Source organism: Dysidea avara, chromosome 12 (assembly GCF_963678975.1).
Source record: "Dysidea avara chromosome 12, odDysAvar1.4, whole genome shotgun sequence".
Lineage (NCBI taxonomy): Eukaryota > Metazoa > Porifera > Demospongiae > Dictyoceratida > Dysideidae > Dysidea > Dysidea avara.
Genome location: NC_089283.1, coordinates 24,236,720 through 24,248,736, shown reverse-complemented (window position 1 = coordinate 24,248,736; position 12,017 = coordinate 24,236,720). Strand labels below are relative to the sequence as shown.

Below are 12,017 nucleotides of genomic sequence, written 5' to 3'. Positions count from 1 at the left end.
GAATTCAGCCTTACAATCACCCTGGGCTTCAAGGCATCCCCCTGCATCGATGCAAGTATAGTTTGAAGGTGAGCAGTTTGTTGTCTTGCGCGGAATTGCAAATAAGGTTCAAGGTTGAGCATAATCTTTTCAAAAGTGGAGACTGGCATGTGATACCAACCTTACATGGCTTCACACTTACCTGTTGTTATATTCTGGTGTATATTTACTGCTGTTTTGATCCATTTTATAGCAGCTTCAGTGATTATAATTTTGATCAGAAACTATTTATAATTTCTCTTTGTAGTATAGTGATGTCATTGTGTTATATAATAATTATCATCCTTAGTGCTTACAATGTGACAAATAAAGCTGAGCAGTGTCCAAACAAATCTATTTTAAAAATAATGTTGCTCTTACATTGTGTTATTGATTGTCATGTTTCCGAAGTATGTGTTAATTGTGACTTGTGATGCCAGTACTTACCATGTTATAAAATATTACTAATTTTTCTAGTTAGTTATCCCTGAAAATGCATTAGGTACCTGTGTATACTTAGTATTACACAATACACTCAGTTTTATCTGTGAATCACTTGCTTTAAGTCTTATTCATGTAATATTCTGAGTGGTCAGTCTACAAAGAAGTGGTCACTTTTGAGAGGTTTTACTTAGTTCATATGCTGTTCTTCATAAAATAGATACGTGGTGCATGTCGTTATTAGTTTCCTATCTAGATTTATGACACTTTGAATATTGTGTTTGGTGCCATGCAATATACATAAAAGCATTGAAAATGCTGTACACAAAAATTATCACACTGTCAACTTCTTTTCCTTATATCTTTTGATAGGAACCACTGATTGAGGTGGGGTTTGCACTAAAATGACCCTGAAACAATGCACAATATTTGTCATACCAATGAATGTATGGAATGTTAATTATTTAATTTAGTTGGAAATCTCTAATTAGAGCAGTGTGTAGCGAGCTGTGTAAGGATTTTTATGTAGTTTATCAGCTATTAATGCGTAGCGGGTAACTATTGTCAGCTGGTTGTGACCTTTTTTTTTTTTTTTTTTTTGGTCTCACCATACCAAACCAGAGACTAAGTCTGGGTCAGCCCAGTCCCCCCTCATATCAACTACTTTTTCTGCCCCTGCCTCCAACCACTGTAGCATCCAATTCATTAACTATATTTTAATCTAGCATCTACTTAACTAATCTAATTGTAAATTATTTCTTTTTTCCTGGGTGTATCAGCAGTGCTGCCTATACCCTTTTGATAAATAAATTAATTAATTAATAATGTGAAATTTCAGAAATAGAAATATATGAGTAAAATTCCCGCGTCAGCTTTTTGAAAAACCTGGATTTCAGAAACAAATATCGGGCTCCAACAAGTATGATAAATCTAACTATCTTATATATAAGTGGAGTACAGAGAACCTTCTTTCTTTCAAAGTTAACAAATGTGTTGTCCTACAGTGTTTACCATCATCAACTTCAGCTATCACTGTTTACAATCTTGATAATTTTGAACTATCTAAAGTACCTCAACACAAAGATCTTGGCATCATATTTACAACAAACTTAACTTGGCAATCCCATTACGAAGCCATTACAGCTAAGGCTTATAAATCAATTGGTCTGCAGTGTTGGGAGTAACGCGTTACATAAGTAACGCGTTACCTAATATTATTACTTTTGTGGTAACAAAGTAATATAACGAAATACACTATGAAAACAGGTAATATAACACAAGATACTTTACTTACAAATGTAACGCGTTACCTAAGTAATATAATTACTGTAACGAGTCTAATATGACGTAATATTATTACTTAAAGTAACGAAGTTACTAATCTCGTTAGTAATCCTCTGAGTAACGCCTAACCACAATGGAGTAACGAGGCCTATTGAATGAAGCTTATTCACTAGCTTCTTACTTATAACCAAGATTTGTACATTGTCCAACAACGCAATCATGTCACGTGATAAGGTGGTAGTTTCACACGTGACAGCTTAAGGCTGTGGACACAAAGTAATATAATATGTAATATTATTACAGTTACTTTATTTTATGGGTAATATGTAACTGTAACTAAATAGTTCTGTTGCAAGTAATATGTAATATGTAACTAGTTACTTTTACAAAGTAACTTGCCCAACACTGTTGGTCTGATACGGCGAACATTCAAAAACACTATATCAATCCAACCCAAAAGAACTCTTTATTTAACCTTAGTCAGATCAACCTTATTGTATTGCTCTCCTTTGTGGCGGCCCAATCTCATTAAGGATATTTCGATGTTGGAAAGAATTCAGCGACGTGCCACCAAATTTATTTTAAATGATTTTACTTCGGATTACAAGGAAAGACTTATGGATCTCAAACTATTACCCTTAATGTACACATTTGAATTACTAGACATTCTATTTTTCATCAGATCATTAAAGTATCCTACTCCTAGTTTTAACATCTCCAATTATGTAACCTTCAATAATTCTAATACCAGATCATCAAATATCAAACTACATCACAAGATTTTAAGTAATTCAATATGTGCCAATTCTTATTTTTATAGACTTCCCAGATTATGGAATTCTCTGCCAGTAATTGACCTTACTCTCTCCTTCAACACAATTAAGCAACAGTTAAAGAGCTATTTATGGGAACATTTTTTAAGTAATTTTAATTCAAATAATAAATGTACTTTCCATCTCGCATGTCCCTGTTGTAATTGTGCTAAGCTCCCCAACCCTTGTAACTATCATTTATTGTAATAACTAGTTTCATAGGCTTTTGGTAATTAAGTTAAGTATAAGTAGTTAGTTTTATAGGCATCTGGCATTGATTGTCATTTGTCCTTCAGATCACCTTTCCAATCATACTGTCTTATTATTGTACCTACCATCCTTGTAATTTTGCTGTGTATCTGTAAAGCAATGAAATAAATAAATAAATAAATATCTTATAGTGTCATGATTTGTATTTTATCAGTGAAAACGTGCAAGACATTGGCAAAATGCATAGTACGGATCGATATACTCTAATAGAACAGTCAGTAAATCAGCAGTCACTTCATCGTTGCCTTGTTGCTGAATTCCGCCCGCCCGCACCTAAAACTGATTTTTAAAGGACCAGAAACATAATTACCAGTTGGCAGTGGCGGATCCAGGGGGGGGGGGACGTGCCCCCCCTCCCTTAAAAAAATGTATATAAGATCGAGATACTCTAATAGAGCAGTCAATCACCAATCACTCTAATAAAGCAGTCACAGTGTTCATGGGGAAGTGTAGCTTACTTAGGAAGCTATAAATAGGATTTTATTTTACATAACATACGTGATATAATATATTTGGTAAAGGATAACTAGCTATTATTGTTGTGACCTTTTTTTTTTTTTTTGCTCTTCAACTTTTTTTCAGCAAGGTGCCCCCCCCTCTTTCCAGACTCTGGATCCGCCCCTGGTTGGAGTGGCCTAATGTGCTGGACACTTTGTGTGTGCTGGGTGCAGTAGCCAGCTAGGCTGATACTGTTAGAGAAGCCTAAATGCAATTCGTGCAAAAATCAAGGTGTCGCGGTCATCGTGCATGTATCTATTTACTATTGAACGGTAGCTGGTGCTCTCAATGTTCATAAAAATAGCTTTGAATTCGATATAGATAACTATTTGATTTGCACGAGCTTCACATGTGGCCGAATTTACGAGGATTACACGACAGAGGTGACTTTGGAGCTTTGTAATTCACAACCAATAAGGACTAATCCAAATATCTGCATATATTTTGTGAGTATACAAGAGTTGCTCTTTCATATCAAGCCCAGAAAGACTTGATCAGCTTCAAGGATTACGAGTAGTGCCACTCGACCGATAAGCTACATATTTTTGTCCGAGGATTAAGAACATTCAGACAGGTCAGTTTTGCAGCTCCTGCAGCCAGACGAAGAAATCTGCGGGGTCTGAAATTTTACATGCAAGAATTTATGGCCTAGACCTCTCCAAAGGCATAGCAAGAGCAGAAATTTTCTCGACGGGTTTATAGAAAAATCGCGTCCCAAACGATGGTGATCGAACATTGGTGGCTTACTCTACTGTTTACCACCTGAGCGCCAAGAATGCTTCCAAAGTATATAGTAAAGAGGCACAAGGTTAAAGCGACATGTACTAAAGTCACATTTAAGGACGTCACGTGCACTGCATGATAAACACTCGCATAATTCGTAATTGTACGTAAACTAGCAAAGTCCTCGCGTTCCGGAGATCATAGCAGCCATGGCCCCACTGTCTTACAGTAAACGTGGATAGGAAAACATGCGCTTGCGGTAAAGTATATACTTGTCATATTGTGCCGCAATAGTTTATCATATCAGGTGTTGTATTGAGGAGTGAAGGAATGGCAGTGCACGTGGCCACATTGCCCAATGGCGGGGGCGGGTATGAGTATCAATTTGTGGACACCCCATCAGATATGTTTGTGTGTAAGATTTGTCAGTACCCGAGTAAGGAGCCTCATCTTAGTGGGTGCTGTGGTCACACATTTTGTAAGTCTTGTCTTGAGGATGCAAAGAGAGTTACCACCATTACTAAAGCTTGTCCCATTTGCCAAGATAAAGAATTTGTTACCTTTTGCAATAGACAAGCTGACCAAGCGATCAGGAGTCTTCATGTCTTCTGTAATAACAAGGAGAAAGGATGTGAGTGGCAGGGTGAAGTGAATGACATCATTAATCACCTTGGAAACAGTGACGGTTGCCAGTTTGAAGATGTGACATGCTCCAATGATTGTGGAAAGTGTTTACAACGACAATATCTGACTGGTCATGTTGAGGATGAGTGTATACGTCGTGAGGTTGACTGTCAGTATTGCCACATTACAGGAGAACATCAGTTTATTGAGGGTGAACACAAGGAACAGTGTCCCAAGTTCCCCATAGCCTGTCCCAATAAGTGTGAGGTTGGTAGTGTCCCAAGAGATGATGTAAAAGAGCACATGAAGATGTGCCCACTGGAGCTAATCCAGTGTGAGTATCACGTGGTGGGTTGTGAGGAGAGGATGGCTCGTAAGGATCAGAAGAAACACAACAAGGAGAAGATGGAAGAACACTTGTCCTTTACTACACGTCAGCTCATTAACACTCAACACAATTTAGCTAATAGTCAAGTTGAGGCAGTAGACAGTAAAGATAAGCTATCAACACAGACGGGAACAGATCTGGCTACTAGTAAGCCACAGCTGACCAGTGCTCAACTTGATGCTGTGAAGACGATTGATAAACTGATACAGAGACTAGCTGATACTAAAGCTGATTTGAAGTCTATCCAAGAAGAGGCCAGGAAGACAAAGAATGATCTTACTCAGCAACTTGTAGTAACTAATCAAAAACTCGCTAACACGCAAACAGATCTTAACACTACAAAACAACAACTAGCCACAACTTGTCAAAATCTTACAAAAGCTGAAAAGGAACACATCACACTAGCTGCCAATACTGATGAGATACTTGCTAAACTGGAGACCAAATTCCAAACAAAGATCACCGAGATTGAAACTGCTGCTCAGAAGAGGATCACTGAACTGGAAACTAAACTGGAACAGAAAAGTAAGTTGTTAGAAGATGTTTTGTTTTCAGACAAAGACCTCTGGTGGAAGATGATTAACTCTTCATCATCAAAGCAAAAAACACAACAAATTGAACAGTCGGTATCTGACCCAAACATATTCTGGTACAACACTGTTAACTATCAAGCATCAAAGTTATCGTCAGGTGATCAAGTTACTTCAGTGATTGTGAAGATGTCAGAGTATGCCAAGAAGAAGAGTGATAGAGTTAGCTTGTACAGTGACTCATTCTATACTCATCACAAGGGATACAAAATGTGTTTGTATGTCTATGCTACTGGCTATGATGGTTACATGAAAGTGTTCCTGATCCTCATGGAGGGTCCATATGATGATGAGTTAAGGTGGCCACTGAAGGGAAACTGTGAGGTGAAGTTGTTGAACCAGATCAGTAACAGTGAACATCATTTAGGGAATGGGCAGTATCGGGATAATGGTCATAAGAGGGTCACTAGTGCAGAGAGAAATAGTTATCCCATGTGGTACACTAATCAGTTCATTCCCCGTGAACACCTCCAGAAGATCACTCCCACATGTCAGTACCTCAAAGATGATAGTATCTTCCTTCAAGTAGACTATAAACTAGGTACAGTGTGATTACTTGAAATAATTTTTGTTTTATGGTTTCAACATAAATCTGTATGACACCATCTTTTGTGTGACAAAACATGATTATGATTGTTGATGATCCATAAACCACTGGTTGGTGTTTTGCTCATCATAGTTAACTCTTGTAAGTGAGGTAACAATTATATAATTATTGTATACATACACACTAATGGACAAACACTACAACACATACAGTATATATACATAATATTGTAACTACATTATCATTTGCAGGCCTTAAATTAACATGCGGTCAATGGACAAAACTTGCACAATTTTGGGCGGACACAATGTCCTTGCAAAACCAATAGTGGTACCATAAAAGCAGGTAGGTATAAACGGGGACCAAGGACCAGGGGACCCGTGGGGATCCACGAGGATTCAACTCTTTATACACTTCACGATATTCTATACTTGTACTAGGTACCTCTGCAAGTAGCCAATCCAGATTTTCCCCATCACAGTGTCTCACAAGATGTTTATCAGTTAGAGATTATAAGCGCCTCTGAAAGAGTGTCTGAAGGCAGTGAAGCTGCACAATGAACATACTAGTTTATTAATATGTCCCCCAGCTACCAAAGTTTGCAAACATTGTGCAAACAATTCCGGGGAAATAACAATTACTAGCTAAGCAAGTTTCACTCAGGAGCTCAACAACTGGACTTCATACATTGTGTTGCATTTGCACAATGTTGGTAGCTAGGCAACATAATGGACTGTATACTGATTGTGCAGCAGGTGAGTGACCTATAAATGCAGTCAACTTCAGGCACTTTTCCAGAGGCACTTATAATTTCTAATGGATAGACATCGTGTAAGACACTGTGATGGGGGGAAAAGTGGATTGGCCATGGTACTCGGCCATGCTGGCAAGACTACTTGCAGATGTGCCTAATAGAATATTGTGAAGTGTATAAAATTCCATAAAGAGTTGGATCCTTGTGGGTCCCAGGTCCTTGGTCCCTGGGTCCATTGTTTATACCTACCCCATAAAAGCTGATGTATACATGTTTGTTTGTAGTGCTAACAATAACTGCCCAACCCAAGGATTTACCAATGCCACCTCCCCTTTGTGTACTGCTATCACCAGCAGCAGTTATGACCGCAGCCCAGTAGTTAGGTGGCTTAGCAAAAAAAATGTGACCAAATTTTTTTTCTGTGAGTTCCTTATCATATAAGATTTTTTTGATAGCATCCACCTCAGGCATGCCTGCTGTGAAGCCATTCAAGGCTCAGAAATATGCCTTTTTGCAATTCTGCTGTTTTAAATAGTAATTTGAAACTTTAGAATAATCTAGAGTATTTCAAATTATAGATTATGTCATTAAATTATAAATCAATTATGTCAAATTTAAATATTTATCAACACATGTCTATAATTTTTGTTTTATTCACAATTACTCTATTAGAGCAGTCGGGCAGTACTGTTGCCTCCTGTAACACAAAGATAAAGTACATCTCACTCTGCTTTTTACATGCACTTAAACCACAATCACTTAAAGCATGCAATAATCCACCACCATAAGTATCCTTAGGCTGTATTGTGCCCCACCAAGAAATCCATAATAATGCATTCTCCTCAAGCATGTATGAATTTTGACAAACGGAATCTTTAGATTAGCTTGCTCTGAAGTGTACAATTTCCAGCCTAGGGGCCCAGGTCTAGGACTGTTTAACCCCTCAGAAATTTAACCAGTACTTACTATAGGGAAAGCTAGTAGAGTACATTTCATCAATTGTTTGCTTGTGATACAACAATTGTATCATAACAGAAAGATGAAATAGCAAGGAAAAGAACTAAGCTCTTCTGAAAACTAATCAGTGCTGCATGGTCAAACTTGCATTTGCAGGACAGATTTATTGAATGTGGGTATTTGAAAGACTAATACTGCTAGAACAGTCAGCATCTATAAAGTTCTGCTATATACACAGCGATAAAATTACCATGACCACTGTGCTAGTTGAACTCTTCTTTGCATGTGATTTCAGCATACCCAATTGTGCCAAACATATCATAGTTGAAATTCTGATTACCTGGTCAATGAAAAATTGCAGTTCTGTATTCTTTAAGTCCTGACCTAGTATGCCAAAACTATCTATGTGTATCATCTTTGGCCGCTAAGTTTCACAGTAATGGTGAATGCAAACATGCGATACTAAAAATTCTTTTTAACTGCTGTACAATTTTAAGATTGCAATACTCCATCAGATTGCATCATATGTCTAAAAGCATCTTTAAAACTACAGCATTTGATATATACGTATATACCTGTGGAGATACCTCTTCAGTCAGGCTCTGGTAGCAAGGATCTTCCCTTTTAATTATATTTATGTATACATAGTTAGTCATTTATACTCTACTATTGCTTAATAAAATATTCATGAAAAAATCTATAGTGACTGCATCCCATAGTTATACTGTACTTAAACCACACTTTGCTATCACAAAAAAATTTAGAACCCTGGTGAAATCCTACACATTTTATACATTATATCCATTACTGCAAATACAAATTTTTAGCATTAGTTCAGTTTGAGAGTTGAGTAAAGGAATCTTAACTTACATGGGTGCAGTATACAGCTGTACTGCTGGATTACTGGTATGAAGAACCTAACTTTGTGGTCATGCATGTGATTTCAGCATAAACACCTTTGTCATGCATGCAACAATAAAACATACTAAATAACAAGAGCTGGTATAATAACAGCTGGTGAGTTGTCAAGCTATAGCTACTTTGTAAACAAGCACAAAATGAATTCTTTAAGATGTATTCTGTGACATCAGAAATGACTACAGTATATATATGAGATGTTTTATTTATATACACGCAAACTAATACAAACTAATTATTGCAAATATTACAGTGTATATTCATTTCTATAGTGAGTAACTATAGAGAAATTCCTGTATACAGTTTGTAGGGCTGGGGATAGTAAGAACATATCAGGATAGTATCACTATCATGTATTGCCTATCGTTTGAAAAATTACTGTCGGACAGTAATTAGCGTGTAAAAATAAGCAAATATTTATGCGAAACACTTAATATTTAGGAACAAAGGTCAGTCTAAATGGCTGTTTATCATCAAAACATATCCATAAGTGTATCCCTCCTTGCATATCTCTGTGAAGGTAATAAGTAGATTTTCACTATCATCAATTGTGAACAGTGTCTTACTATCATTCAGACATTGAAAGTTTCACTATCGCCCAGCCCTAACAGTTCAAAAAAGCTGTATACACTGTAAACTATACTATGAATGAAAAAATCACTTTTCTGCATTGAATAAAGCTTCTGAGAGCAATATTAGGTCTTGGTTTAATCTACAACCTTGCAAAATGTTCTCTTGCATGGAAAAGAGCAAAAATAGCACTTATAAGACTTGCCATTTTAAAAAAATTCTTCAGTTACATAACTATAAATGCCTTTATTATGTAAAGGCCCTTTGTAGAATAAGATGGATCCTATCAAAAATTACAGTTAAGGTTGTACTACATATGTGGAGAAAGTTTGGTGTTTTTGTCACTTGTGTCCACATTAGTTTTAAATTTGGCTTTAAACAACCTAATATGGTGATATGTTGCAACTATGTATGTTTGTAGTTAACTTCAAAACTTTCAATGGAAACTCCCTATTCCAATTCCAGCAGTTTAAAGTGCTCCTCTAGCTCATGTCTGGCAGACATGAGCTAGAGGAGCACTTTACATTGTCTGTACAATTTGACTATGTCTGTACATTTGTGAATATGTAGGGACATTTGTCCTTAAAAATTAAATTAAGGTCTGATTTGTAACATACACAAAACAGTACTGGGAAGAGGTTTCTGTGTTTGCATTGAAATATTCTAATAGAGTATTCTGTGAACACTTATATATACAGTATATTTTCAGGTATGTTGAGTTGTCACATTTGGCAAATTTCTGTATGCCTATATGTAATACCAGTTTTGGAAAACAATAATTTAGTCAATTTTGGGACATATTATTATGCCAATTTCGGAAGTTTTTTGCCAGTATTGGAAACTTATAGTGCCATCATCCAAGCTTTGCCACAATTGGTGAATTGCTTACTCTGCTTATATAGCATAGCAAGGAAAATATTATTCGATTGTGAGTATCACTTTCCAGTATTGGATATAATTATTAGTGTTAGAAATGTACTATTAATAGTGTCAAAAATTTTTGCTAGTGGAGATGAATTGTGAAGAAAAGCCAAAATAAAACTACTTTTGTATAAATTATTGCTAATAGTAGAAACTTTAACCCACAATCGAAAGGTCTATGGTACTAGTGTGCATATGTTTCTAAATTCACAAGGTCAAAGGATTCCACATTTGGCTACTAATATGAGAGTTACTTAATTGAAGTAGTCTGTGGAAATCCTCCAGCCACCAAATTTGGCAATTTGGTTACTTCTAATAATTGTTGCCAATTATAGTAATCACTTGATTCCATAATTTACTAAATGTGGTAACTTTACGTAATTTCAGAAAGTTGCCAAAGGTGGTACTGAAACATACCTTGAATTAGCAATAAAAATGGATGATGACTCATTGATGAGCTGCCTGCATTATTGGCAAGCTTTAGAGAGCCTCTCCATGGTGGTGTTTGCTTCAACTGTATGTCTGACTGGTCTGACCACTTATTATATAATTATATTTGTTACTGTGCAGAAATCAAAAAGATTGTTGTGCACAGGTGTGATCATAATGAATGTTCAGGTTAGTACAAAACTCATCTAAGGTGAATTACAAAGGGGGGGAGTGTGTTCCAGAGTCTGATTGTAGAAGGAAAAAAGGAAAATTTATAAGAATCAATCATAGTGTCAAGCTGTTTATAATATCCTTCCCTTAATTGATGGACGATGATTAGATATAAAATCATTTGTGGGTATACTTAGATTGCCATTAATTATAATTATCTTATACATTGTAGTTATCTTAGACTTGTTTCTTCTTTCTTCGAGGGTAAGTAAATTTAATGATGACATCATTCTTGTTACACTATAAATCTAGAAAAATTATTGTAGCAAAATCTGGCTGCTCTCCTTTGGATGGACTCAAGTTGGTTTATGTTGGTGTGGGTGTGAGGGGCCCAGACATAGGATGCATATTCAACAATGGGGCGGACCATCATCTTATAACAATTGCTCTTAACAGAAACAGGGCATTGGTGAAGATTATGACGTAAGAATCCATTAACCTTGTTTGCTTTGCTAGTGACTCTTTGAATGTGTTCATTCCATGATAGTTTCTGGTCAATGGTACCCCAAGATATTTGTGTGAGGAACCTCAGAGATGATAGAATTCTCCAGATGATAGCTATGAATGATGAGATTTCTTTTATTGGTAATTCTCAAGTGTTCACATTTCTTAATGTTAAATTCCGTCAGCCAAGTATGAGCCCATTCAGTAAGTTTGTCAAGATCCTGTTGTAGGGCTATACAATCGGATTCGGAATGTATGTAGGAGTACAGTAGGACATCATCTGCATACAATTTAACCTTATTATTGACACAAGCAGGGAGATCATTAGTGGTGCGAGTACAGTACCTTGGGGTACACAGAGAGAACTTGTTTAGAGTAGCTGTTTTTCCCTTCTAGCACTACATACTGGGATCTGCAAGTTAAAAGGACTTAATCCACAATAGGATAGATCCATCAATCCCATAATGTTGAAGCTTGAGGTAGAGTCACTTACATAGCAAACATGGAAGCCAGCTCACCCTGATGCTCGTCTATTATATTTATTCTTCCTGATCTGAAGCATATAGCTATAAGCAGTAATAAGTGCCCTTAAGAAGAC

At 36.5% G+C, this 12,017-nt stretch overlaps 1 protein-coding gene across 1 annotated transcript; it reads left to right on the top strand.

The window, feature by feature from the left end:
- Positions 1-4,199: 4,199 nt before the first annotated feature.
- Positions 4,200-6,334, top strand: LOC136240418 (TNF receptor-associated factor 3-like). The gene is made up of 2 exons (XM_066031398.1): positions 4,200-4,305; positions 4,354-6,334. The coding sequence occupies exon 2, from the start codon at positions 4,377-4,379 to the stop codon at positions 6,198-6,200; it is 1,824 nt and encodes a 607-aa protein (XP_065887470.1). The 5' UTR covers positions 4,200-4,305; positions 4,354-4,376; the 3' UTR covers positions 6,201-6,334.
- The last annotated feature ends 5,683 nt before the right edge of the window (positions 6,335-12,017 follow it).